Below are 25,717 nucleotides of genomic sequence, written 5' to 3' on the forward strand. Positions count from 1 at the left end.
TTGAAACAATTGTGAAATTGTGGTGAGGAACGAAATTTGTGCTCCAAGTCTTGAATGCTGAGTAATCCCTGAAATTCCTCTTCCTCTTTCTTAATGTACTGTAATACCTGTACAGATGGAAAGAGACTTTGTTTGTGGGAATATGGAATGGATTGAAAATAATATGTTTTTCAAGTTCCATTTAATGTTCTTTCACTTTCATCTTTTTGAAGTCATTCTGTTTTGTGGCTATTAGCAAAGAAGTCATTGAGACTTTTTCATCTTCAGTAACAGAGACATTTATTTCGAGACTGAAATATTAGAAATTGCTTCACCTTTGGTCAATCTCATTAACTTGACATTTGTTTTATCTCTCTTTTTGCTTCTCTTTTCCTAATTTTCAGAAAACCAGCATCTGCTACCTCTCTTTTCCAGATTCCTACTCTGGTAAGAAATTTACTCAAATGAGGTTTTTATTTTTCTTTGACATCTTTTCTACAAAACACCATTCAATGTTCTGACCTTTATATTGCTATTATTACATTTCTCTTTTTAAAAATCACTACTGGTTTGTTTGGAAAGAAATCCAGAGACAATTCAACTTGACAAAATTAACATTTAGGAAGGATAGCATCTTAATATATAAAACTTTCTTCCAAGTAATAAATGCACACATTTCTTGTGTTTAAAAAATAGTTGACAATATCATAAAGCGAATATCCAGCATCTTCTTGCATTTTCCATTTTTTAAAAACTTGAGACATACAATTTTAAGAACAAAGGGAATACCTAGAAATCCTGGTGGGTGCAGGATTGCTGGCTCTTTTCCATATCTTCCATAATTTTTACTATTGTTTCCTTTTGCTTTTGAGTTGTTGTTGTTGCTTGGGTTGTTCTGCTGAATATTGTGGGGTGCCATGTTGGCACCTGAACGTGAGGCAACACGTACATCCTTGGCTGTCCCAAGTACATCCTTGGGTTATGTTGATTGCTAGCGCAAATGATGTATTTCACTGTATGTTTCTATATACATGTGATAAATAAATGAACCTACATCTGAATTTGAATATGAATCTAAATAATCTTGATTGCACCTGGGTAGTAGCTTTAGTGGGAAACTTGAAATGTTCATTGGTATACTTGAATCCTTTAATGGTTCTGAACACCATGGGGCCTTTTTAAATAACTTCTAATGTGATTCAGCATCTCCCACATATTGGAGATTTGCTAAGAGGTTTCCTGTAGAATAAAGGTTTCTTTGGTTTTCGACTCTTGAGATATCCCAGCACTGTAGTTATTGGTCTGATCAAAGTAAGCATGTCAGATTTTGGCAATACAATATACAAAAAGGAAGTACTCAACAGGTCAGATAGCTTCTGTGGAGAGAGAAAAGCGTTGTTATTGGTTGATGACTTTACGTATCAACTAGCCAGTTACAAATGGTTATCTGGAACTGTTGGAGTATTGTTGAGTCCTGTGGTCAATCATGTATCTAGGCAGAACATGAGTTTCTGTACATTGACCTCATGTTGGCCTTTGTTAGAGCATTTAAGGTGCCAAACACAGAGCTATTAAAATGGGAACAGCATGAGCAACTGGAAGTTCAGGGACACCTTTGCCAATTACATGTCAGCAATTACATGAGAGAAATGAGTTATGAGGACACAAATGGATGTATTACCTGTTTAATGTCAACAGTAGGATACAAAATTGAGGAGTGCACAGCAGCATAGTTGGTAGATCTGTGACCTTATACATAGCTCTTTGACCAGGTTCAATCCTGATACTATATAGTCATAGTCATACTTTATTGATCCCGGGGGAAATTGGTTTTTGTTACAGTTGCACCATAAAAAATAAATAGTAATAAAACCATAAATAGTTAAATAGTAATATGTAAATTATGCCAGTAAATTATGAAATAAGTCCAGGACCAGCCTATTGGCTCAGGGTGTCTGATCCTCCAAGGGAGGAGTTGTAAAGTTTGATGGCCACAGGCAGGGAATGACTTCCTATGATGCTCTGTGTTGCATCTCGGTGGAATGAGTCTCTGGCTGAATGTACTCCTGTGCCCAACCAGTACATTATGTAGTGGATGGGAGACATTGTCCAAGATGGCATGCAACTTGGACAGCATCCTCTTTTCAGACACCACCGTGAGAGAGTCCAGTTCCATCCCCACAACATCACTGGCCTTAGGAATGAGTTTGTTGATTCTGTTGGTGTCTGCTACCCTCAGCCTGCTGCCCCAGCACACAACAGCAAACATGATAGCACTGGCCACCACAGACTCGTAGAACATCCTCAGCATCATCTAGCAGATGTTAAAGGACCTCAGTCTCCTCAGGAAATAGAGACGGCTCTGACTCTTCTTGTAGACAGCCTCAGTGTTCTTTGACCAGTCCAGTCTATTGTCAATTCGTATCCCCAGGTATTTGTAATCCTCCACCATGTCCACACTGATCCCTTGGATGGAAACAGAGGTCACCGGTACATTAGCTCTCCTCAGGTCTACCACCAGCTCCTTAGTCTTTTTCACATTGAGCTGCAGATAATTCTGCTCACACCATGTGACAAAGTTTCCTACCGTAGCCCTGTACTCAGCCTCATCTCCCTTGCTGATGCATCCAACTATGGCAGAGTCATCCAAAAACTTCTGAAGATGACAAGACTGTGTGCAGTAGTTGAAGTCCGAGGTGTAAACGGTGAAGAGAAAGGGAGACAAGACAGTCCCCTGTGGAGCTCCAGTGCTGCTGATCACTCTGTCGGACACACAGTGTTGCAAGCACACATACTGTGGTCTGCCAGTCAGGTAATCAAGAATCCATGACACCAGGGAAGCATCCACCTGCATCGCTGTCAGCTTCTCCCCCAGCAGAGCAGGGCGGATGGTGTTGAATGCACTGGAGAAGTCAAAAAACATGACCCTCACAGTGCTCGCTGGCTTGTCCAGGTGGGCGTAGACACGGTTCAGCAGGTAGACGATGGCATCCTTAGCTCCTAGTCCGGGCTGGTAGGCGAACTGGAGGGGATCTAAGTGTGGCCTGACCATAGGCCGGAGCAGCTCCAGAACAAGTCTGTCCAGGGTATTCATGATGTGGGAGGTCAATGCCACCGGTCTGTAGTCATTGAGACCGCTGGGGCGCAGCGTCTTCGGCACGGGGACAAGGCAGGACGTCTTCCACAGTAGAGGAACCCTCCGGAGCCTCAGGCTCAGGTTGAATACATGGTGAAGTACTCCACATAGCTGAGGGGCACAGGCTTTGAGCACCCTGGTACTGACACCATCCGGTCCTGCAGCCTTGCTTGGGTTGAGACGTTTCAGCTGTCTTCTCACCTGTTCAGCTGTGAAGCCCACCATGGTGGTTTCGTATGGGGAAAGGGTACAGTCATGAGAGCAGGGTGGGGAACTGTGAGGAGGGGTAGGAGGGGAGAGTGGAATATGTGTTAGTTGGGGGCTGACAACAGATGGCTCATGTGGGGGATGGGCAGGGGCCACAATGTCAAATCTGTTAAAGAACAGGTTAAGTTCATTGGCCCTGTCCACACTGCCTTCAGCTCCTCTGTTGCTAGTTTGCCGGAACCCAGTGATGGTCCTCATCCCCCTCCAGACCTCTCTCATGTTGTTCTGCTGGAGTTTCCACTCAAGCTTCCTCCTGTACCTATCTTTAGCCTCCCTGATCCTGGCTTTCAGGTCCCTCTGTATTGCCCTCAGCTCCTCCCTATTTCCATTTCTAAACACCCTCTTTTTAGCGTTCAGGATGTCCTTAATGTCCTTTGTCACCCATGGCTTGTTATTTGAATAACAAAGGACAGTTCTTGTCGGAACATTTTAGTCCACACAGAAGTTAATGTAATCAGTAATGCATTCTGTGAGCCTATCAATATCCTCTCCATGTGGTTCACAGAGTGCCTGCCAGTCTGTCACCTCAAAACAACCCTGGATTGCCTCATGAGCCTCCTCCAACCATTTTCTCACTGTCCTCGAGGTTGCAGGTTTACTCTTCACCAGAGGCACGTAGCAGGGTTTTAGATGCACCAGGTTGTGATCTGTGATATGGGTAGAATTTGAACATTCCTTTTGTAAGTTTAAGGTGGCACTGGAGGTGTGTGACAGCTTACTGGTAGTTAGAAAGGCAAGGAATTCAACTAAAAACATTACTTGTAACATCTTTACTGAAGCAAATTGTGGTGAACTATCACTGCAGACAGTGAGGAGACAGGTGGAGGCGAGGCTGATTTGAGGGGTGAGTCGTGCTGGGACATTGCGAGGTGCAGCGTGTTTGAGCCTGGGTTGCAGACGGAGTTGGCATCACTGCTGGAGATGGAGTGAGCAATTTGGAGAGGAGTAGATATGGAAGAGTTTTGATGCCTGCCCACCTGACCAGGATGCGAGGTTGGATCACTCCAAGTGTCGAGCTGATGTGGTGAGATCAAGAATGGCTTTGGGCTCGGCAGCCCAAGCATATTGTGGTGCTGGGGCCCGGGTCCTAGAGCGAGGCACTGCCTGGTGTTTAGACAATTTAAATGCTGGTTCAGATAGACTGGAAGCCTGTGTGTCAGGACCAGAGGCGAGTGTTGGGCTTATTTTGCTCACCCTCCTGTGAATGTTCATTCCTTTCTCTCTGGCACTGAGGCTGTGAACTGATCGGCTGCTGTGCATTTTTGCCCTGCTGGTGTGATGAGCGGTGACTCCAGCTGCTCTGGGAGTGGATCTGGGGTTTCGGTCTGGTTCAGAATGCTGTTGGCTTGCTTCTGTTGTTCACATGATTTGTGTTTTTTTTTCTCTCTCTTCCTCTGTGCTGCTGTTTTTGGCCTTTTAAAAAAAAATTGGGTTATTCGGGTTTCTTGCTTCGTGTCTGTCTGTAAGCAGACAACTCTCAAAGGTGTATAATTTATACATTCTTCGATAATAAATGTGCTTTGAATCTTAACCATGAGGTTTCCTTTGGATGCTCTGTTCTTTCACTCACATCCTAACGATCTATGCATTAGTAGGCTAAATGGCCTCTGGAAATTGCTTTCAGTGTGTAGGATCTGGGGGTGGTTCATTGGAATGTAGCAAAAATCAATTTGGACTAGCATTGGATTTATGTAAATACTTAATGTCCACCATGGGTTCATTGGGTTGAGGGGCCTGGTTCCTACTCCATGAGTCAATGATAAATCATGTTTATAATCTCAGTTTCAGAATGAGTTAGCATTGCTGTGAGATTATAAATGAGTGTGGTATAATAATGCATATTTAAATATAGTACTGTTTATCACGTACATCAGAAGTTCGAGGTACAGTAACTTAGCTGTTTGAATTTAGAATTGGCTTGTCCGTAGAAGATAGCGGGTAGTGGTCGATGGGACTTCTGGCTGGGGCTCTTGACTGCTGATGTTCCACAGGGACCTGCACTTAGTCCTCTGCTGCTTATGATATGTGTAAATAAACTGGATGAACATGTGGATGGGTGGATTAGTAAATTTGCTGATGATTGCTGGTGCTTTGGATAGTGTAGAAGATTTGTCAGAGGGTACAATGGAATATTGATCAATTGCAGATATGGGCAGAGAAATGGTCAAATGTGAGGTGTTGCACTTTGGCAGGTTAAATCTAAAGGGACAGTATGCTATTAATTCCAAGACCCTTAACAGTATTGATGTACAGAGGGATCTTGGGACTCTGATCCCTGAAAGTGGCTGCACAGGTTGATAAGGCAATAAAGAATATGTATTGCATGCTTTTCTTTATTAGTTGAGGCATGAGTTCAAGTGCTGGGTCATTATGCTGCAGCTTTATAAATGTCTAGTTAGTCAGAATCTGGAATATTGAGTTCTGGTCGTCCTATTATAGGAAAGTTGCGGAGCCTTTGGATAAGGTATAGAAGAGGGTTACCAGGATGCTGCCTGGATTAGAGAGCATGTGTGGTGAGGAGTGGTTTGACAGAGTTGAGTTGCTTTCTCAGTAGTGGTGGAGGTTGAGGGGAGACCTGATAGAAGCTTATAAGATTATGAGAGAGAGAGGTAGACTGGTGTCTTTCTCCCAGGGTTGAAATGTCTAAATCTAGACGGCATGCATTTAAGGTGAGAGTGAGCAAGCTGAAAGAAGATGTGCTGGGCAGTTTTTTTTTACAGTATGGTGGTTGCTGGCAGTGGTAATGGAGATAGTTACAACAGAGCCATTTAAGAAGCTCTTGGATAGGCACATGCATGTGCAAAGAATAGGGATTTAGACAGTCTGAACGCAGAAGAGGTTAGTTTAATTAGACATTCAATTACCAGTTTAATAAGTTCAGTACAACAACATGGGCTGCAGGGCCTGTTCCTATGCTATACTGTTCTAAGTTCGTATTTTCCCTTGAGTTTGAAACATTGGACAGTGCCATGGCACCTGCTCTTAAAGGACTTTGACCCTATGTCACTGTGGACTGCCTTGCTGTTGCAGCTTGACATGTTCATGTTCTGAAATCAGGTTGAATTGTTAGATTTTGTAGTCTGAGTGTGCTTGCACCACTGAGGCAAACTGACACTATGCAATAACTTGTTTGACGTTGGAAGTTCAGTATCTTTTTCAGCACCAAGTGCTGCTCACTAGCCACTTCTAAAGGAGCTCCCTATCTGAAGTACTTTTAGCTAAAATCCTAGCCCTTGCTTTATATCTTTTCTTTGCCCGGTCTCAAGTTTATGTCTGTAGACTCATCGATTCTGACCTGTTTTCTCTCCTATACTTTGTTGACATTAACTTTAATCATTTTCTGTAGTCATTTTCCTTCGTCACCCTTGTTTTTACATTTGTGGTTCAATATCTTTTTCCATGTGCAAAATCCAATTTAATCCCAAAGTGTTTTGGAATGTTTCTGTGTCTTTACAATTATGAGCCATTATTGTTACTGACGCTTTAGGTTGTCTTGGAGACACACAGTTCAGCTTTCGAATCCGACAGTCAGTGGGACACAAACTGTCTGCGATTGGAGATGAAGAGAAGTACAACCGAGATGCCCCAGTTGTTCTTCAGGTGTGTTTAGCAGAATGTTCAAATCCTTTATTTTCCAGTAGAAAAGACCTCGATCATCCACTTATAAAAACATATAGTGACACAAGGTAGAATAATCTGAAGCTGGACTAAGTCTTATCCAGGTCTTCCTGATCAACCCTACTTCCCCTCCCTGCATAACCCCTAATCACTTCCCCTTCCCCAAGTTTACTCTGTTACCCTCCATGGTCTGTCCTCTGCTTCCTTCCATCTCTAGTCTACTTTTTAATTGTATCTGAAAATAACGTGAAGCATACTGAAAATTATTCCACTGTTATAAACACTGACTCTGCCAATTAATTGTATGTTTTTTCACCACTGTTTGAGCACATCCTTCAATTCCTTTAAAGGATACCTGGCGAGGATAATTTAAAAAGGAAATTATGCTAAAATAACTTTTACTGGGTATGTTGATCAAGGAACATAAAGATTGATATAGTACTGTGGTTAACATGTGAATGATCTAACAAAACGCCATGGACAAAGTAGTGCATAGTACATCGAAACTATTGAGATTGAAAGTTCAATAGCAATGTGGATATGAATTTGGCTAAACAATAGAGGTGAAGAGAGTTTTTTTTCCAAGATTGGAGGGTAAAGTATTTTAGTGCTTTCCAGGTGTAGGTTGAGTACCCCTTATCTGAAATTCCGAAATCCGAAAACCTCCAAAACCTGAAAATTTTTTGAGCGCTGATATGACATCACAAATGGAAAATTTCACCAGGCACCGGGAAGGTTCCCAGGCAATGCTCTGGTTTCTGTGCACCACGACAGTTCTGAGAAGTGACCTCACATATGTAATGAACAGGAGTTAATGAAAAATAGAAAATCACTGCATAAAGCAAAAAATGAAGATCTCATTCGTGTATTGAAAGAGTGGATTAATTAGTGTCAGAGAGAACATATGCCACTTAACAGTATGTGCTATCATAATGCAAGCAATGATCTCTCACGACAAACTGAAAGTTGAAGGTAATTGTGAATATTCAGCAGGCTGGTTGGAAAAATTTAAGAAAAGACACAGTATTAATTTTTAAAAGATTTGTGGTGATAAAGCATCTGCTGATCATGAAGCAGCAGAGAAATTCATTGGTGAGTTTGCCAAGATCGTCGCTGATGAAAAATCTGACACGCTGCATCAGTACATATGTGTGATGAACAAGTGGAAGGCTGCTTACCGGTAGCACATTATTTCAGACTTGGAAATGATGGCGATCCTAAGTTATCTCATTATATATTCCAAAATCTGAAAAAAATCCAAAACACTTCTGGCCTTAAGCATTTCTGATAAAAGTTACTCAACACGTATTTGGATTATTGTTCTTTTTAATATAATTACTTAAATTGATTATAGGTAATACAGTTTCAAAGTTTGCAGATTATGTGAAAACCAGATAGTCCTACGGAGTGAGAAGGAACTTGCTGTCTCTTCTAAACTATCCTTCCAAAAATCCAGCTGCTGTCTTTTACCATGGCCTTAGGAAACTCGATGGCCAACTCTAAAACATACAAACGAAAGTAAAGTCTGAGCTGTCAGCCTCAATAAAAATACTTAAATTGACATTTCAGCTTTTTAAAAAAATCCATTCATCCATCTAATTCCAGCTCAGTTGTTTTGTTTTCCCAAATCTATTTTTGCTTATCATCTCTCCCGAGTTTCTGCTGAACCAATATTGCTTGTTTTTAGCAGCTGGTGTTGTAGGATGTATTTCAAAGATTAAGGGAAGATTTGATAGAAGCATTTGTAATTAAGTACAACACTGACAAGAACTTGAAAAACGAGAGCAAGAGGAGGTCACAGAGACTTTTGAGTTTGACATAGGTCCACAATTCCTATACCATTTCCCTGTCCTGATGTTGTATGATTTGATTGCTTAAACCCTCCAAAGATGTATTGATGTCAGTGTTGACTATATTCAAAGAATAAATATACACCAGCCTTTTTATAGAACATTTTCCAAGACTTAAAATGATCTGAGTGAGGAAATTACTCCTCAGTTTAGCACTAAATTATCATCCATTTATTTTGAGAATATGCCTAATTTTATATCTTTTACTTAGGAGAAATAGTTCATCCTCCTCTACCCTGTCAAAACTCTAATGTTCAATGAGATCACACTGTATTCTTCAAAAACTCCAAGGTACTAGGGCTCATTGAGTGAAAATTTGTCTCATAGGGTAATCTCACATTCCTTCTAAGGCAGGCAAACCTCCAGTTGGTGATAAGTGAACTAAAGACAGTTCTCAACATCTGTTTCATGGGAGCACTATATAACTGTAAGAAGACTTTATTGTTCTTATACTCCAAACCATAAAACATAAAAGATAGGAGCGGAATAAGGACATCCAGCTCAGTGATTCTGCTGTGCTATTCAATCATGGTTGATTTACCTTCTCTCTTAATTCCATTCTCATGCCTTCTCCCCATAACCTTTGATGCCCTTACTGATCAAGAACCTATGAACCACCATTTTAAATATACCTAATCACTTGACCTACACAGCTGTGTGTCTTACTTTGTACCAAATATTCCAGGTTGCTACACAGCTGTGTGTCTTACTTTGTACCAAATATTCCAGGTTGCTTGCTTGCAATATCGATGTATTAAGTTTTTTTATGATTAGTATGCAAAAGATACTCAGATCTGACTGAATAGCAACAATAATTCATTTTTTGCCTTTTTAAAAACTAAATTCTTCTTACCTATTTTATATATATGTGAAATAATTTTTATATTTCTCTGGCTGATTTTTTTGTCCCATTGTATGCTTTTGCAACTCTTTTGCTTCATTCAGAGAAGCTGCAGGAAAACGGATAAAGAGCAGCGGATTTGATTAATTGAATAGATCTTTCAAAGAGTTCACCATGATGGACTCTGCTACTATTACATGATATGGTTCATATGCTAATAGACTCAAATTACATTTTTCAGTGGGATCGAGCACATTACTATGGATTTGTCTACTTCCGACAAGTCAAGGATAGTACAATAAAACGGGGATATTTTCAAAAGGTAATCGAATTTCTAAAATAAAATTGATTTGTTTATTTTGTGGATTAGGTTCAACACTTTAATAAGAATATATTTTATTTGGTTAGATTTATGTTAATGGAAATGGTTAAACTTAGACAAGGCACTAAGTTTCATTAGTTAATGACCTTGTCCTAAGAACCTTCGCCTGTCTTATTGAAAAATAGTTTGTTTTCAGTTTGAGCAATGTGCAACCTTTCAGCATGTCACTTATGCAGTATGAATAATGTTATCTAATATGAACTCTGCAAAGTATACTTCTAAGTAGTTTTTGGGCAGAACATGAGCATTGTAGAAATATTTCTGTGACATCATGAGCAGTGCTGGTTTTTGTCAGCATGCAAAGCAATTCTGTCAGTTGGTCCCTTACAAAATAAAGATAGTGTTAACCAGAATGAATTATTCCATCCTGTTCCAAAGGTAGAACCCATGTTCATAAAGCCTCTTTAAAGTAGCAGATAGCATTCGAAGAAATGTTAATTTTTTTTAAATGGTGCTGAATAGCTTAAAGAGAGATGAAGGCACCTGAGCAAAATCTTGGTTTGAGCAGTAGGTCATAAGGAATGTATTAAAAGAGGAAAGAGATAGTTTGTCAAAAGGTTTAAGGAGGGGTGGTTGAGATTCTGATATCTGAAGACATGATATTTAGGAATACATATGTCCAGTATTGGAATAACATGTACTGTACCTGTCTGAGAGTTTAAGTTTGGATAAAATTACCAATCTTATGCAATGTATGGAAGGTTTTGATCAGAGAGATAAGAAATTTTAAAACTAAGTTTTGTTAATTCATTCGTAGTGTAGGTGGGCGAACACGGGACTTAACGTATGATATGGGCAAAATAATTTTCAATGAACACAAGTTTAGAGTCTGATTGAACTTCAGTTGCCAGAGTGTGGGACTGTATCCAGCAAACAGTATGGCGAAGGATTGTGAAGATGGTGACTTTGGTCTTCCCAATAAGCAGAGCAATTATTTGTTTAATAATGGACTTTATCACAATTTAGAAACAATGGACTGATTGAGAAAAGTGGTGGTGAGATATAGCTGTAGATCATCAATGTATATACAGAAGCTGATGATGTGTTTTCAAGTGATGTTGCTACGGGTTTTCATGTTGATGATAGATCCTTTAGAAATACCTGAATTACTGCTGGCACCGGCAGAGAAGTCATTCCTGGCCATTCACTTACAGAGCCTCCCTATTTCCCTTTGCAAATATGCTGTCTCTCCTCAAAGTCCGCTTTCCCATCAATCTCTCAACAGCAAACTTCAATAGTTTACATACTATCTTTTCATCTGTGTAATTGTGTAAATTGTGAATGGCTGAGAGACTAGGATTGATCATATCCCATGAGTAAATTTGCCAACCTGAAACCAAAACACTTATTCTGGAGTTTTTAGTCTTTTAACAATAGTCATTTATCTGTCCTAGTGACTTTAAGTTATCTCACCAAACAATGTTGTTGTGCCTTTCTGCGCCAAATGGCACATTGGGTGGCACCCTTTCCATTTCTTTTTCTGTTTTTGTCTGTTTTTTATGAGGCCAAGTTGCTAGCTCAATGCTCAACCCAGCACGGTTGGAAAGCCTGCAAGGAGCCGGCCAGATTTGAACCTGGGACCACACGCCTTGAAGTCCAGTGTGGATGGATGCTGCTACACCACTGGCCGGCTAACACTAAAGATTATTACATATCAAATAATTTAAAAAAAGACAAGATATAGACATCCACTGGATTGCCATTTTCCCTTATTAAAACCATAATTACGATTTTATTAATGCCATGTTGCAATGTTTTTAAGGATGAGTTTCAGCATTAGACTGGATTGTGTAAAAGGGTCAGATTTCCTTTCATGAAGGACGTTTTTTACGACAATCTAATAGTTACATGGTTACCATTACTAGTGCAAACCTTTTTATTTCAAACTTATTTAGTGAAATTTGAATACTTCATACTTTATTGTTGCCAAACAATTGATTCTAGAATGTACAATCATCACAGCGATATTTGATACTGTGCTTCCCGCTCCCTGGATTACAAATATTAGATATTAAAAAATATTAAAAATAGTAAAACTTAATAAATATTAAAAACTTAAATTATAAATCATAAATAGAAAATAGAAAAATGGAAAGTAAGATAGTGCAAAAAAACCAAGAAGCAGATCTGGATATTTGGAGGGTACGGCCCAGATCCGGGTCAAGATCCGTTCAGCAGTCTTATCTGGGTCAAGATCCGTTCAGCAGTCTTATCACAGTTGGAAAGAAGCTGTTCCCAAATCTGGCCATACAAGTCTTCTAGCTCCTGAGCCTTCTCCCGGAGGGAAGAGGGACGAAAAGTGTGTTGGCTGGGTGGGTTGTGTCCTTGATTATCCTGGCAGCACTGCTCCGACAGCGTGTGGTGTAAAGTGAGTCCAAGGACGGAAGATTGGTTTGTGTGATGTGCTGCGCTGTGTTCACGATCTTCTGCAACTTCTTTCAGTCTTGGACAGGACAACTTCCATACCAGGTTGTGATGCACCCTAGAAGAATGCTTTGTACGGTTCATCTATAAAAATTATAGGGGACAGGCCAACTTTCTTTAGTTTTCTCAGGAAGTAAAGGCGCCAGTGAGCCTTCTTGGCAGTGAACTCTGCTTGGTTGGACCAAGTCAGGTCATTTGTGATATTGACCCCGAGGAACTTTCGACCCGTTCCGCTTGCGCACCACCGATTTAAATTGGGTTGTGCGGTCCGCTACTCCTTCTGAAGTCAACAATCAATTCCTTCGTCTTGCTGATGTTGAGGGATAGGTTATTGTCTTCACACCATGCCACCAGGTTCTTAATTTCCTCTCTGTACTCAAACTCATCATTACCCAAGATACGGCCTACAATTGTGTCATTGGCAAACTTATATATTGAGTTTGATGGAAACTTGGCTAGACAATCATGGGTGTACAGTGAGTACAGCAGGGGGCTGAGTACACAGCCTTGTGGGGCACCGGTGCTCAGAGTAATTGTAGAAGAGAGCTTCTCCCCTATTTTTACAGCCTGGGTCCTGTCTGTGAGGAAGTTGAAGATCCCCTTTGTTGAATTTGGATGTGAAGTGTCTGCAGATAAAGACTGCTGAACTCTAAATAGTTGTCTAAGTAACTTAACCTCAATGTTATCAGTGCATTCCTTGTGATAGCATATGTCATGAATTCCTGAGTTTTGATTTAGCAACAGTAATATACACACAAGTCAGGATTTTAAGATAATTAAGTGATAAGAGTACAAGACTTGCTGTTCTTATTTTCTTACTGGTGGAAACCTTGTGAGAGCAGTTGCTCCATTTGAGGTTAATTCTTGTTACGAAGGGGTGCATGTTGTACCAGTCTCTGTCTTACTCAAAGTACATTCATGCCATCACCAAAGCTACTTCATACAAAGCTCAGCAATGTTACTTTTAATCTTTAAATCTGTATGTGTGCCATTAATATGAGAAAAAACAATTTATTATTGGGCAGGGATTTGGTGCCCTCTGCTGTATTGTATAAATACAGCTTTCAAGACTGCAGGGTAGAGCCTCACTTGGTGCGTGGGATACCTTTCCATTTGTTTATTTGTTGAGACCCGGCACAAAACTGGACCATCCGGCCCTTGGAGCTACACCTCCCAGCAATCCCCGATTTAACCCTAGCCTAATTGGGACAATTTACAATGACTAATTAACCTACCAACTGGTACATCTTTGGACTGTGGGAGGACTTTTGACCAGAGCACCCGGAAGAAACCCATGCGGTAACAGGGAGAATGTACGAACTCCTTACTGACAGTGGAGGGGATTGAACCTGGGTCACCTATCCTGTAAAATGTGTGCTAACCACTATGCTACTGTACCACCAAGAATGAAAGAATGAGTGAAATCAGCAGTAAAAGAGATCATTACAGAATCTTGTGCAGAAGGGTGTGCTACTGATATTGATGCTGTGTGTAGGACTTGGATTCTGGGAATCTGGCATGAATCTATTTCAGTTCATTGTGGAGAGGCTGCTCGTGAGGGCTGGTGTTCGGTAAGATGGGGCATGCTGTGTCACCCCTCAGTGCTGAGATGAGGCATTAAGGTCTGACCCAGGTTAGCACATTGAGTGTAGTTCAGTCCAGCTGAAAGTGTTGAGAGACGATCTGATCAGATGACATGGAGCAGATGCTGTCGGTCCTCAGCAATGGCCCTTGCACACCATACCATCATAGGTGTAGCCCTGAGCCTTTGGTCACCTAGCAGCCGTTCTCACATGCTACATCTCCACAAAAACTGTGAGTGATTCATTGCTGGATTTGAAACAGACTTCAGCACAGCTGTGTGCAAAAGCATGAATGGACGTGATTCATGCCCAAGTTCCTGGCACCACAGTGTGCAGCCGAGTGGATGACTTTATCAAAGTACTGGAGGTTATATACCTGTGAATGTTTGGACTTCAGAACTAAGAGTACTGTGGTGAATTGCCATTAAGCAGGGTATGAGTGTATGTTTTAATTTATTCTCAAGAGGTCTTGATTTGCATTGTAATGTGCTTGTTTTTTTCTTCTTCTTCAGTCATTGGTTCTTATTTCTCGACTTCCTTTTGTGAATCTCTTCCGCTCTCTCCTACAACTTGTTGCACCTGAATACTTTGAAAAGCTGGAGCCTTGTCTTGAGGCAGGTTAGACCATTCATTAGAATGTTAGAATTATCACAAACTCATGGAAATTACAGATGAATTTCCAGAAGCTAGTGTGTTTTAAAAAAAATCTGATGCTTGTTGGAATAGAAAGCTTTGAAAACTGGAAAAAACATCTGGAAAACAGCTAAAATATCTTTAAATTAAAAAAAAATCTTTGTGTAATTTACCAAAATCTTAACTATGTGCATTCCTTTTCTCCAAACTTTTATTCCTGCTATCATCTTCTCATGGTTAAAAGAAAACTTCTATGTTATAAATTACTATTGCCATCTTTGTGTTGAATGGAAGTTTCCTTGGTGAATTTGTGATATTGAAATTGCATATTCTAGTTGCTTGATAATAATGTGCACACCATTTGAAAATTTCAGTTGCACTATATACTTTCAGGTACTGGACAAAGATATATTTTAAAAAGATGTTTTAGCTTTAAAATCAATTTTGATTTGAAATCAGAGAATCTTACAGTTCAAAGGAAGTCTATTGGATCATTATACCTGTCAGTTTGGAACAGGTAACTGTTTGAGTTCCATACACCTTTTCTCCTCAACTTTACACTTTATCCTTCTTCAAATATGGTACATGTTTAATTGTCCTTTTGAAGTTCATATGAAATCAGGTACCAGGTCCAGATTCTAAAAGGCATAAGCATGAGAAACCTATTTCCCTTCATTTCTTTGCCAGTTATTTTAAGTCTATGGCTACTGAGTGCTGAAGATAATTTTCCACTCCTTACTCTATCAAAAGCCATAATAACTTAAAACTTTTGCCTCCTCTTCTGCATTATCTCAGGGATACTGAATGAGCATTGTATTTCCCATTATCTTGCCCTGAGACTTTTCTCTATGTTTCTCTGAAACTTCACAACACAGATAGAGAAACACAGAGAAAAGTCAAGGAGAGGAAGAGGGGAAAAAAAGTTAATGGAGTAATAGGTTTTCTGCTTTGGATGGAAAAACTTCATTTTCATTCTGTTCTTTGTACTCACCAGTGAATGATCTGTGTCCCTGTTGGTAGATGGCTGTAATGAAGATGCTGTTACAAGGGTTCCATCTAGTAATGACCATGTTCATCTGGTACCCGTGGTGAAGCACTATGTTGGAGCATAAGCACTCAGTAGATTAACTTGCTCTGTTTGGATAGGCAGAAAGAAAATAGTTAAAGCAATTTATAAGGGTCCTATTTTTGAGAGCAACTTTTTTTACATGCTTTTCCCCGGCTAGATGAATTTGTAATGATCTCCTTTTAATAATCAATTGTCAACATGCACTATCCCTCATCTGGAGGTTAAGTTAAAACTCTGGATGGTCCTGACATTACAGCTCTTCAGTCCAAGCCCTGCGATCTTTTGCATTTCTGGTAGGTTTAGTTTATTTGTTCAACAAAAATCGGAAATTCCATGCACCCAATGAAAAAAGAGGACTGAGGTGGGTCAGCACTGTACTTGTCCGGAGCTGAGTGGGTTAAAAGCTAAAGGGACAAAGGTCTGTGACCTCTTACACTGTTTCAGTGAAACTCAACACAAGCTTAAGGAACAGAAACTCATCTTATGAAATAGGCAAGTTAAAGTATTACATTCTGAAGATTGAATTGAACTATTTCAGATCATCTATCTGTACAGTTTATATCAAAACTGGCCACTTGTGTTCAAAGGTGAAGAGCCCGTAATGTTAACTCAGCATTTTTCTCTCCACAGATGTTGCCTGACTAGCTAGGTACGTAGTTCCAGTAATGGAAAGCAAATGAAAAAAAGACTTTAGATGTTTGAATTTGAAAGAAAATCAGAAAATATTAGAAAAACTGAGCTAGTCAAACAGCATCTGCGGAAAGAGAAACCAGTTATTGTTTTGGGCCAGAGGCCCTTTCCCTTCAATAATTAATATGACTGTTTCAAAAGTTATGGTTACATTTCCTTTCAGGAAGTGCATTGCTGATTACGGCAACAACGTGTAAGAATATTTCTCTTTATTTTGCTTCTGGTGAGACTGGGAACTCTCTTGATGTAAAAAGTTCCATTCAGTCACGCTTGTATCATTGATTTAATTATTTGATTTATTATGGTGTTAAAAATTCTGAGCGAAATGTTTGGTTAAGAAAATAATCGCAGAAGATTGTATGTTATTTTTTGTATTCTGAATACAGTCAAGCTTCTTCTGTTTTCCAGTTTGCAATGAGGTAGACCAATGGCCAGCACCAGTCCCTGGAAAAACACTTAGCCTTCCTGTCATGGGAGTGGTCATTCAGGTACGAATAGACAGAGCATTAGAATATGGATGTTCGGCATTTAATGGAAAGAAAATCAAATGTATTGTAGTTGTTTGAAGCACAGAAGCATAAGGAGAAGATATTGTGTTCGCTCTTTGAAACAAAAACAAACATTTCTCTATGGTGTATTGGATGAAGAGTTTCTGAGGTGAAAGGTTGTTATTTGGTTTCACCTCTTTGTTCAACCTCACTTTTAGAAATTTACATCGCAATTTTCTTCTCCAAACATGCAGGATTTTAATCTATTCTTATTTTTCTCCTTTGGTGTTCCTTAATCTGCATTTGAGTTTATGGTGTCTGCTGTTGTTTAAGATGTCGTTCAACTCCCAACAAGAGAGAGAATACATATATACATATTGTTGGGTATGATTAATCAATATTCTTCACAGTATGACCATATTAAACTGAAATTTCAACAATTCCATGACACTTAGCGCTTTGTCAGTGACTTACTACTCTTGTTGTCATCTTTGCAATGCAGCACAATGGTGAGAATTTTTGTTCATGACAATGTTGGTCCTAGATGACTAGAAAGGAATGACACACACACATCAGATATGTAACCCAGAGTTCTGCTCAGACTGATGACATTTTATAGAGGCTTCTTTAGATAATTAAATGAATAGACAGAATATATAATTGGTCTTTTTACCAATACTATTGATCTTGGGCTGTGTGCCCAACTACCTAACATCAGATGTTGTCTGATTTTGGTCAATTGGAGTAAAATAAGATGCCTCATATGGTTGAATTAATCTTCTCTAAATTGTGGGTTGGTAAGTGTATTGAACGAGGAAAGGGAATGCACAAATTGAAGTTATAAAGGTAGATAGTATTGGACAGTTTTTGTCGTGATTGCAAGCTATTGTACTGATTTGCATAATAAAGATCCACTGAACAATTTTTCCTTTGACTCCTCCCACTTTCTCCAAACTTGAGGGGCAGCCATTGGCACTCACCTGGGCCCCAGTAATGCCTGCCTCTTTGTTGCTACATAGAACAGTCCATGTTCAAAGCCTTCCTTGGTTACACTCCCCAACTCTTCCTCTGCCACATTGATGACTGCATTGGTGCTGCTGCATGCACCCATGCTGATCTCATCAATTTTATCAACTTTGCCTCTAACTTCCACCCTGCCCTTGAACTCACTTGGTTTATCTCTGACATCTCCCTCCCCTTTCTCAATCTCTCTGACTCTCTGTTTTTTATACAAACTGTCAACTGACATTTTTTATAAGCCTACTGATTCCCACAGTTATCTTGACTATACCTCTTTCCACCATTTCTCCTGTTTAAAAAAAAACAATTACTTCGCCTTCACCGCATCTGTTCCCTGGACAAGGTTTTCCATTCCAGGACATCAGATATGTCCTTCTTCTTTGAAAGACAGGGTTTCCCTCCCACCACTATTGCTGCTGCCCTCACCCATGTGTCCTCCATTTCTTGTATATCTGCTCACCTCATCTTCCCGCTGCCTTACCAGTGATAGAGTTTCTCTTGTCCTTAACAACCACTCCATCAACTTTAGCACACAACACATTATCCTCTGCAACTTCTGCCATCTCCAAAGGGATCCCACAACTAAATATATCTTTACCTCCACCCACCCCCACCCCAATTTCCGCAGGGATCACTCCCTCCACGATTCCCTTGTCCATTTGTCCCTCCTGACTAATCATCTTCCTAGCATTTATCACTGTAAGCAGTCTTAACTGCTACCCTTGCCCATACACCTCCTCCCTCACCTCCAATCAGGGCTTCAGACAGTCCTTCCAGGTGAGGCAACACTTCACTAGCAAATCTGCTGAGGTTGTCTATTGCGTTTAGTGCTTCCAGTGTGGCCTTCTGTGGCCTCGTTGTAAATTGGAAGTCCACTTTGTCAAGCACCTCCACTCCATCTGCTACAAGCGGGACTTCCTGGTGGCCAAACATTTTAATTCCGATTTCTATTCTCATTCCGACGTGTCGTCTTGTGCCAAGACTAAGCCCACATCAGGGTGGAGAAGCAACACTTTATATTCCGTCTGGGTAGCCTCCAACCTGATGTCATAAATAACGATTTCTCCTTCTGGTAAACAAATTTCCCTGCTTCTCCACCCCCCTTCCTCTTTTATCTTTTCTCACTTGCCTATTACTTCCCCTTTGGTTCCTTCCTCCTTCCTTTTCTCATGTGGTCCACTCTCCTCTCCTAATCAGATTCCTCCTTCTTCTGCTCTTGACATTTCCCACCCACCTGGCTTCACCTATCGCCTTCTAGCTAGCCTCCTCCCCACTACACCTTTTTATTCTGGCATCTTCCCCCTTCCTTCTAGTCCTGAAGAAGGGCCTTAGCCCAAAATGTCAACTATCTGTTCATTTCCATAGATGCTGCCTGACCTGCAGAGTTCCTCCAGCATTTTGTTTGTGTTGCTTTGGATTTCCAACATAAGACTTTCTGGTGTTTATGTGAATCTTTGTATAGTTTGGAAGTTCTGAAAACATTATTTTTATAATGCATTTAGGATTTTTTTCCTTTGCCTGCACAACTACAGGTAAGGATACCATCTAAGAATGACAAGATTGGAACAAGTCCTCTCAAGCAATCTAACCAAGAGGTATGCCAAAAGTGCAGATTATTATCATCTATTCTGATGATCTATCTCCATACTTTTTAATTTAATAAGTTTTGATAGTTTAAAAAAACTGTTAAAATTGTTCAGCTTGCAGGACAGGGTTGGTATAAGTATTGCAACTTGAGCTTTTATGTAAATGGATACATAAAGCAGTGGCAATGTGTTTTTATAAGCCCCTTAAGCATAGTTGCAATTCTTGAGGTATTTGCAGGTACACTTATCAGAAGAAATAAGTCAAGCAAAAATTTTTGGGGACATATTAGGATAGATGAGTAAAAGCTTGGTTGAGGGAGATTTTTAAGTGTGCTGAGACAGAATGCCCTGAAATGTAGGAAAAAAATCTATAATTTAGCCAGCTTCAGGAATGGCTGTTAATAATGGAAGCACAGAAATTAAGGATGTACAAAAGTCTAGAATATCTAAGACACTCTAAGATAGGCACATGTATGAAAGAAAAATGGAGGGTATGTAGGAGAGAAAGATTAGATTGATCTTGGAACAACATACATCAAAGTTGCTGGTGAACGCAGCAGGCCAAGCAGCATCTATAGGAAGAGGTGCAGTCGACGTTTCAGGCCTAAGCTAGTCCTGACGAAGGGTCTCGGCCTGAAACGTCGACTGCACCTCTTCCTATAGATGCTGCTTGGCCTGCTGCGTTCACCAGCAACTTTGATGTATGTTGCTTGAATTTCCAGCATCTGCAGAATTCCTGTTGTTTGAGATTGATCTTGGAGTAGGTTAAAAGGCCAGATAATGATGCAGCCAGCTCATCAGTCCCACCATATTTATTCACATGCCACTTGCTGTCCTCCCTTTCAGCCTCACCTGTCATTACATCTCTCTTGCACTCAACCGGGAAGTTGTGCTGCTTCCCTGGAGCCAGGGTCAAGAATGTCTCATAATGGGTACATGGCATCCTGGGAAAGGAGGGTGAGCAGCCAGGGGTGTGGTCTATAGAAGTACCAATGATAAAGGCAGGAGCAGGGATGAGGTTCTGCAAACGATTTTAGGGAACTAGGTGGGAAAAAAAATAGGAGTTCCAGAGCACCCATTGCCCTGTTCCGATGGTTCCCATTCTCTTGCTACGCTAGATTTAACCCTTTTGAGTAGAACCAGCAAACCCCTGGGCAAGGATAATGGTTCCTCTCCAGTTCAGATGTACATTGTCCTGTTTGCATAGGTCCTGCCTGCCCTTGAAGAGGGCTCAATGATACATAAATCCAAAGCCGCCCCCCCCCCCCGCACTAGCTTCTTAGTCATGCTTGGAACTGTATCTCTTTTTCTCCTCACTGGCATGTGGCACAAATAATAATGTTGCAATTACAACCCTGGAAGTCCTACATTTTAAAATTTTCCACTTAGTTCCCTAAAATCACTTTGCAGAACCTCATCCCTGCTCCTGCCTTTCTCACTGGTACACTGTGGACCACAACCTCTGGCTGCTCACCCTCCTTCCTCAGACCATCTTGTACCTATTATGAGACATCCTTGATCCTGGCTCCAGGGAGGCAATGCATCATTCTGGAGTCTCAATTATAGCCGCTGAACGTTATATTACTCCTTTCTATCAAGCCGCCTATCACTATCGCTCTGCCTGACTTCACTCTTTTCTTCTTTGCCTCAGTGCTAGACACTGTGCCACTGGCCCATCTACTGATTCTGAAAAGGAATCACTCCCTAACAGTATCCGAAGGGGTATACCTATTAGTGAGAGGAATGGCCACAAGAGAGGTCTGCATTGTCTGCTTACTCCCCTTACTTCTTGTGGTCACCAGCCCATCTGTAGCCTGCACCACAGATGTGACCACCTCACTAAAACGTGTTAACTATGATGTGCTCAGCATCCCCAATGATCCTGAGTACATCCAACTGCACTTCGACTTCCTTGACCCAGTCTATCAGAAGCTGCACCTGGATGCACTTCCCACAGATGTAGTCATAGTAGTCATAGTCATTGTCATAGTCATACTTTATTAATCCCGGGGGAAATTGGTTTTCGTTACAGTTGCACCATAATAATTAAATAGTAATAAAACCATAAATAGTTAAATAGTAATATGTAAATTATGCCAGGAAATAAGTCCAGAACCAGCCTATTGGCTCAGGGTGTCTGACTCTCCAAGGGAGGAGTTGTAAAGTTTGATGGCCACAGGCAGGAATGACTTCCTATGACACTCTGTGTTGCATCTCTGTGGAATGAGTCTCTGGCTGAATGTACTCCTGTGCCCAACCAGTACATTATATAGTGGATGGGAGACATTGTCCAAGATGGCATGCAACTTGGACAGCATCCTCTTTTCAGACATCACCATCAGGGAGACCATAAGATTCCCTGACTTCCCACATCTTACAAGAAGAGCATTCAATTGCCCTGTCTTCCAATTTGGCTACACAAAATCAAAGGTCACAGATTAACAGGAAAATAAAAGTCTTACCTGCTTCTCACCTGTCCTTCCTTAGCCAAGCCTCAGAAATTCCATTACCACTTTGGCCCACTCTCACAGTAGCCACTTCAGTTGACCTTGCCTTCCTTTTATCAGCTGAATTGTCTCACATTTAGCCAATCAGAAACAATTTTTAAAAAGCTGCTGGCCTCCCCTCTGCTGCTCTGGCTTTAATTGGGATATTTCTATTGTTTAGGAGCAAGCAGTCTAAAAGCTCAGAACAATGGAGGTCATAGGAGAACTGGATACCATCAAAGTGCATTTGGGTCCTGATGTGTCATTGAAGGCAACATGTAGATGAGAAATGACCCCCAAATATATTTGAAAGCATATTCAGTGCAAAGGGATTTGCTACCTTTGGCTGGATGCACAATAATTTGATTGGACAAGGACAGTCATACCCGAAGACACCGGAGAAAGATGGTGCTGGCAATTTGATAAGGATTAAGGAGAAGTGGGTTATCATGCTCACAGTCATTTAAGAGATTGATGAGCGCTGTGGCAGAAGTCAAAGCATGCACAAAGAGTGACAGATAATTCAGTAAAGGAAAATGAGGGGGCCATCTGAGAGACAAAGTGATTCGGAAGCAAACATAAAATGTGATGCATGAAATAAAAAAGCAATTTGTAAATGAGGATATTTGAATGGAAAACATAACATAATTTCCATATGGCCAAAGGATTTGAGCAGAGTTCTAATCTACAACGTGTGCAAAGCATTATGCCTGCTGGAATCAGTAAACATGTGGTAGGTCCAAGTCTGTTCAATCAATTTTGCTTCAGTAATTTCCTGGCAAACCTCCATTTAAACGATGGGGCCTGTTTGTGCCAGATTTGCCCTTCTAATGTTGAGGGAATGCAGTGTATTTACAAAATCACCATACTCCTCCAACAGCCAAATAGATATTCATTTGTGGTCATTTGAGGCACTGATGGTGATAGCATCTGGAACTGAGGAGAAAAAAAATGGAAACTTTCCTTCAGTAACAATTATATTTGAACAATATCTTGGTGTTATCTTTATGCAGGACTCCTGGTGGTAATCGAGATGCGTTCGGATCCTTTAAATGAAGTAGAAAGCATTAGCCACTGATAATAGCTTCTGTCCTCAAGAATGTGACATACTGCATGAATAGAAGATTACTGAAGTCAAAAATCTGAAATAAAAATAGGAATGCTGAAAATACACAGCAGTCAGGCAACTTCTGTAGAAAGAGAAACAGAATTAACCTTTAAGGCTAAAATACCTTACATCATACCTTTCACCAAGGGTAGCATGTCAATGTTTGCTAATGACACTAAATTAAATGGAAAAGCAAATTGTGCAGAGGATACAGAGGGTCAGCTGATAGCTATAGATGGGTTAAATTAGTTGCCAGGGGTCTGGCAGATGGAGTTCAATGTTGATAAATGCAAGGTCATCCACTTTGGAAGGAAAAATAGAAGATCGGATCAAATAATGAAAAATTGCAGCATATTGTTTTGTGGAGGTGCTTGAGGGGCACTTGTGCATGAGTCATAAAAGGTTGGTTTGCAGATGCAACAGGTTTTTAAGAGGGCAAATGCAATGTTGGCCATCATTGCCAGAGGTATTGAATTTAAGAGCAGTGAGGTTTGCTGCAATTGTGCAGGGAAGCACCAGCAGTACTATATGCACTTCTGGTCTCCTTACTTGAGGAAAGAAATACTGGTGTTGAAGGCAGTGCGGGAAAGGTTCACCAGGTTGATTCTGGAGATGATGGGTTTGGCCTCTGAGGAGGGATTGAGTTACCTGGATCTATACTCACTGGAATTCAAAATAATGAGAGGAGATCTTGTAGAAACATAAAATTATGATCAGCCACTAAGAAGCCACAAGGGGAGAAAAGATGAAATATGAAGGTAAGCTAGCCAACAATATCAAAGAGAATACCAAACATTTTTTCGATATATAAAGAGTAAAAGAGAGGCAAGAGGTAATAATGGGGGACAAGGAAGTGGCAGACAAGCTAAATAAGTATTTTATATCCGTCTTCACTGTGGAAGATCCTAGCAGTATGCTGGATGTTCAAGTGTGTCATGGGGTAGAAGTGAGTGCAGTTGCTATTACTAGGGAGAAGGTGCTTGGGAGGCTGATAAGTCTTAAAGCGGATGTCGTCTGGACCAGATGGACCACACCGCACCGTTCTGAAAGAGCCGGCTGGAAGGTTGTGGAGGCATTGGTAATGATCTTTTAAGAATCACAAGATTCTGGCATGGTTCCAGAGGACTGGAAAATTACAAATGTCAGTCCACTCTTCAAGAAAGGAGGGAGGCAGAAGAATGGAAATTATAGGGCAATTAACCTGACAGTGTTTGGGAAGATGTTGGGAGTCGATAGTTAAGAATGAAGTCTCAGGGTACCTGGAGGCACATGATAAAATAGGCCAAAGTCAGCATGATTTCCTTAAGGGAAAATCTTGCCTGATAAATCTGTTGGAATTCTTCGAAGAAGGATAGAAGATTGGCTGACTGGCAGGAAGCGGGAATAAAGGAAGCCTTTCCTGATTGGCTGAGTGACTAGTGGTGTTCCATAGGGGTGGTGATGGCACCGCTTTTTATGTTATATGTCAATGAATGATCTGATGATGGATTTGATGACTTTGTGGCCAAATTTGCGGATGATATGAAGATTGGTGGAGGGGCAGGTAGTGCTGAGGAAGCAGGGAGGCTGTAGAAGGACTTAGACAGATTAGGAGAATGGGCAAAGAAGTGCTAGATGGAATATAGTGTTGGGAAGTATATGATCATGCACTTTGGTAGAAGGAACAAAAGTGTAAACGATCTTCTAAATGGGCAGAAAATTCAAAAATATGAGGTGCAAAGGGACTTGGGAGTCCTTATGCAGAATTCTCTAAAGTTTAACTTGTAGGTTGAGTCGGTGATGAAGAAGGCAAATGCAATGTTAGCATTGATTGTCTGATCCCTGGAGTATTTCTTGCATTTTCATATTTGTACTCTTTTCTGGGCTTGCGATAAAGTTGAGTTGCTCAATGGAAGAGCTGTAAATGGACAACTTGAAGGAAATGGAAAGGAACGGGGAAAGGGAGAGAGAATTTAAAGGGAGGTGAGGAGAATAGAACAGAGTTAGTTGTTTGTAGGAAAAGATGCCAGCTGCATAGGAGCAAGGTCAATATGTAATATAATCAGACTGTATCACCACCATTGTGTGGTGTGCAGATAGATAAGCAAACAAAGTGAGGGTAGATTTTGAAATCTATTTGGTAAGGTTCAACTGAGTTATAAAATTAGAGGTGTGACTTGCAAATCTAAATGAGGCCATATCCACGATGTCAGTTTTAGTTAACATATTTTATGAAAATTGAGAAATGTTTGGAAGTAAACAATATGGACAATTGATGAGATAAACTTGTAAGGAAATATTGTCACTCCAGTCACCAGAAAAGTGAAGAATGAAGAAAGATTTGGAACTGAGTTTTTTGAAAATTTACTAAACAATGCAAACTTGATTCCAGGAATATTTTCGACACCAGATTCAAGGATTAAAGAACTCTGTTCAAAGAGTTTTGAGAGAAACTGTGAAATGTATGGAACATGCTTTTTGATAAGAGGCTTGGAATGTTGAAACAGACTAGCAGTCATGTTCAGGAAAGAGATAACAGACAAATTTTAAAAGGACCAATACCAGATAAGAAGGGTAA

General features: G+C 40.5%; 1 protein-coding gene across 4 annotated transcripts in view; it reads left to right on the forward strand.

The window, feature by feature from the left end:
• dennd6b (DENN/MADD domain containing 6B) overlaps positions 1 to 25,717 on the forward strand; it is a 113,439-nt gene that overhangs the window by 20,957 nt on the left and 66,765 nt on the right. For all 4 annotated transcript variants that reach the window (XM_063072895.1, XM_063072898.1, XM_063072897.1 and 1 more), the window contains exons 3-8: positions 384 to 426; positions 6,870 to 6,982; positions 9,933 to 10,013; positions 14,593 to 14,698; positions 16,881 to 16,960; positions 19,513 to 19,575. In XM_063072895.1, coding sequence (XP_062928965.1) covers positions 384 to 426; positions 6,870 to 6,982; positions 9,933 to 10,013; positions 14,593 to 14,698; positions 16,881 to 16,960; positions 19,513 to 19,575 — 486 coding nt within the window. The remainder of the gene's footprint in view (positions 1 to 383; positions 427 to 6,869; positions 6,983 to 9,932; positions 10,014 to 14,592; positions 14,699 to 16,880; positions 16,961 to 19,512; positions 19,576 to 25,717) is intronic.

The sequence above is a fragment of the Mobula hypostoma genome, chromosome 20 (assembly GCF_963921235.1).
Source record: "Mobula hypostoma chromosome 20, sMobHyp1.1, whole genome shotgun sequence".
Lineage (NCBI taxonomy): Eukaryota > Metazoa > Chordata > Chondrichthyes > Myliobatiformes > Myliobatidae > Mobula > Mobula hypostoma.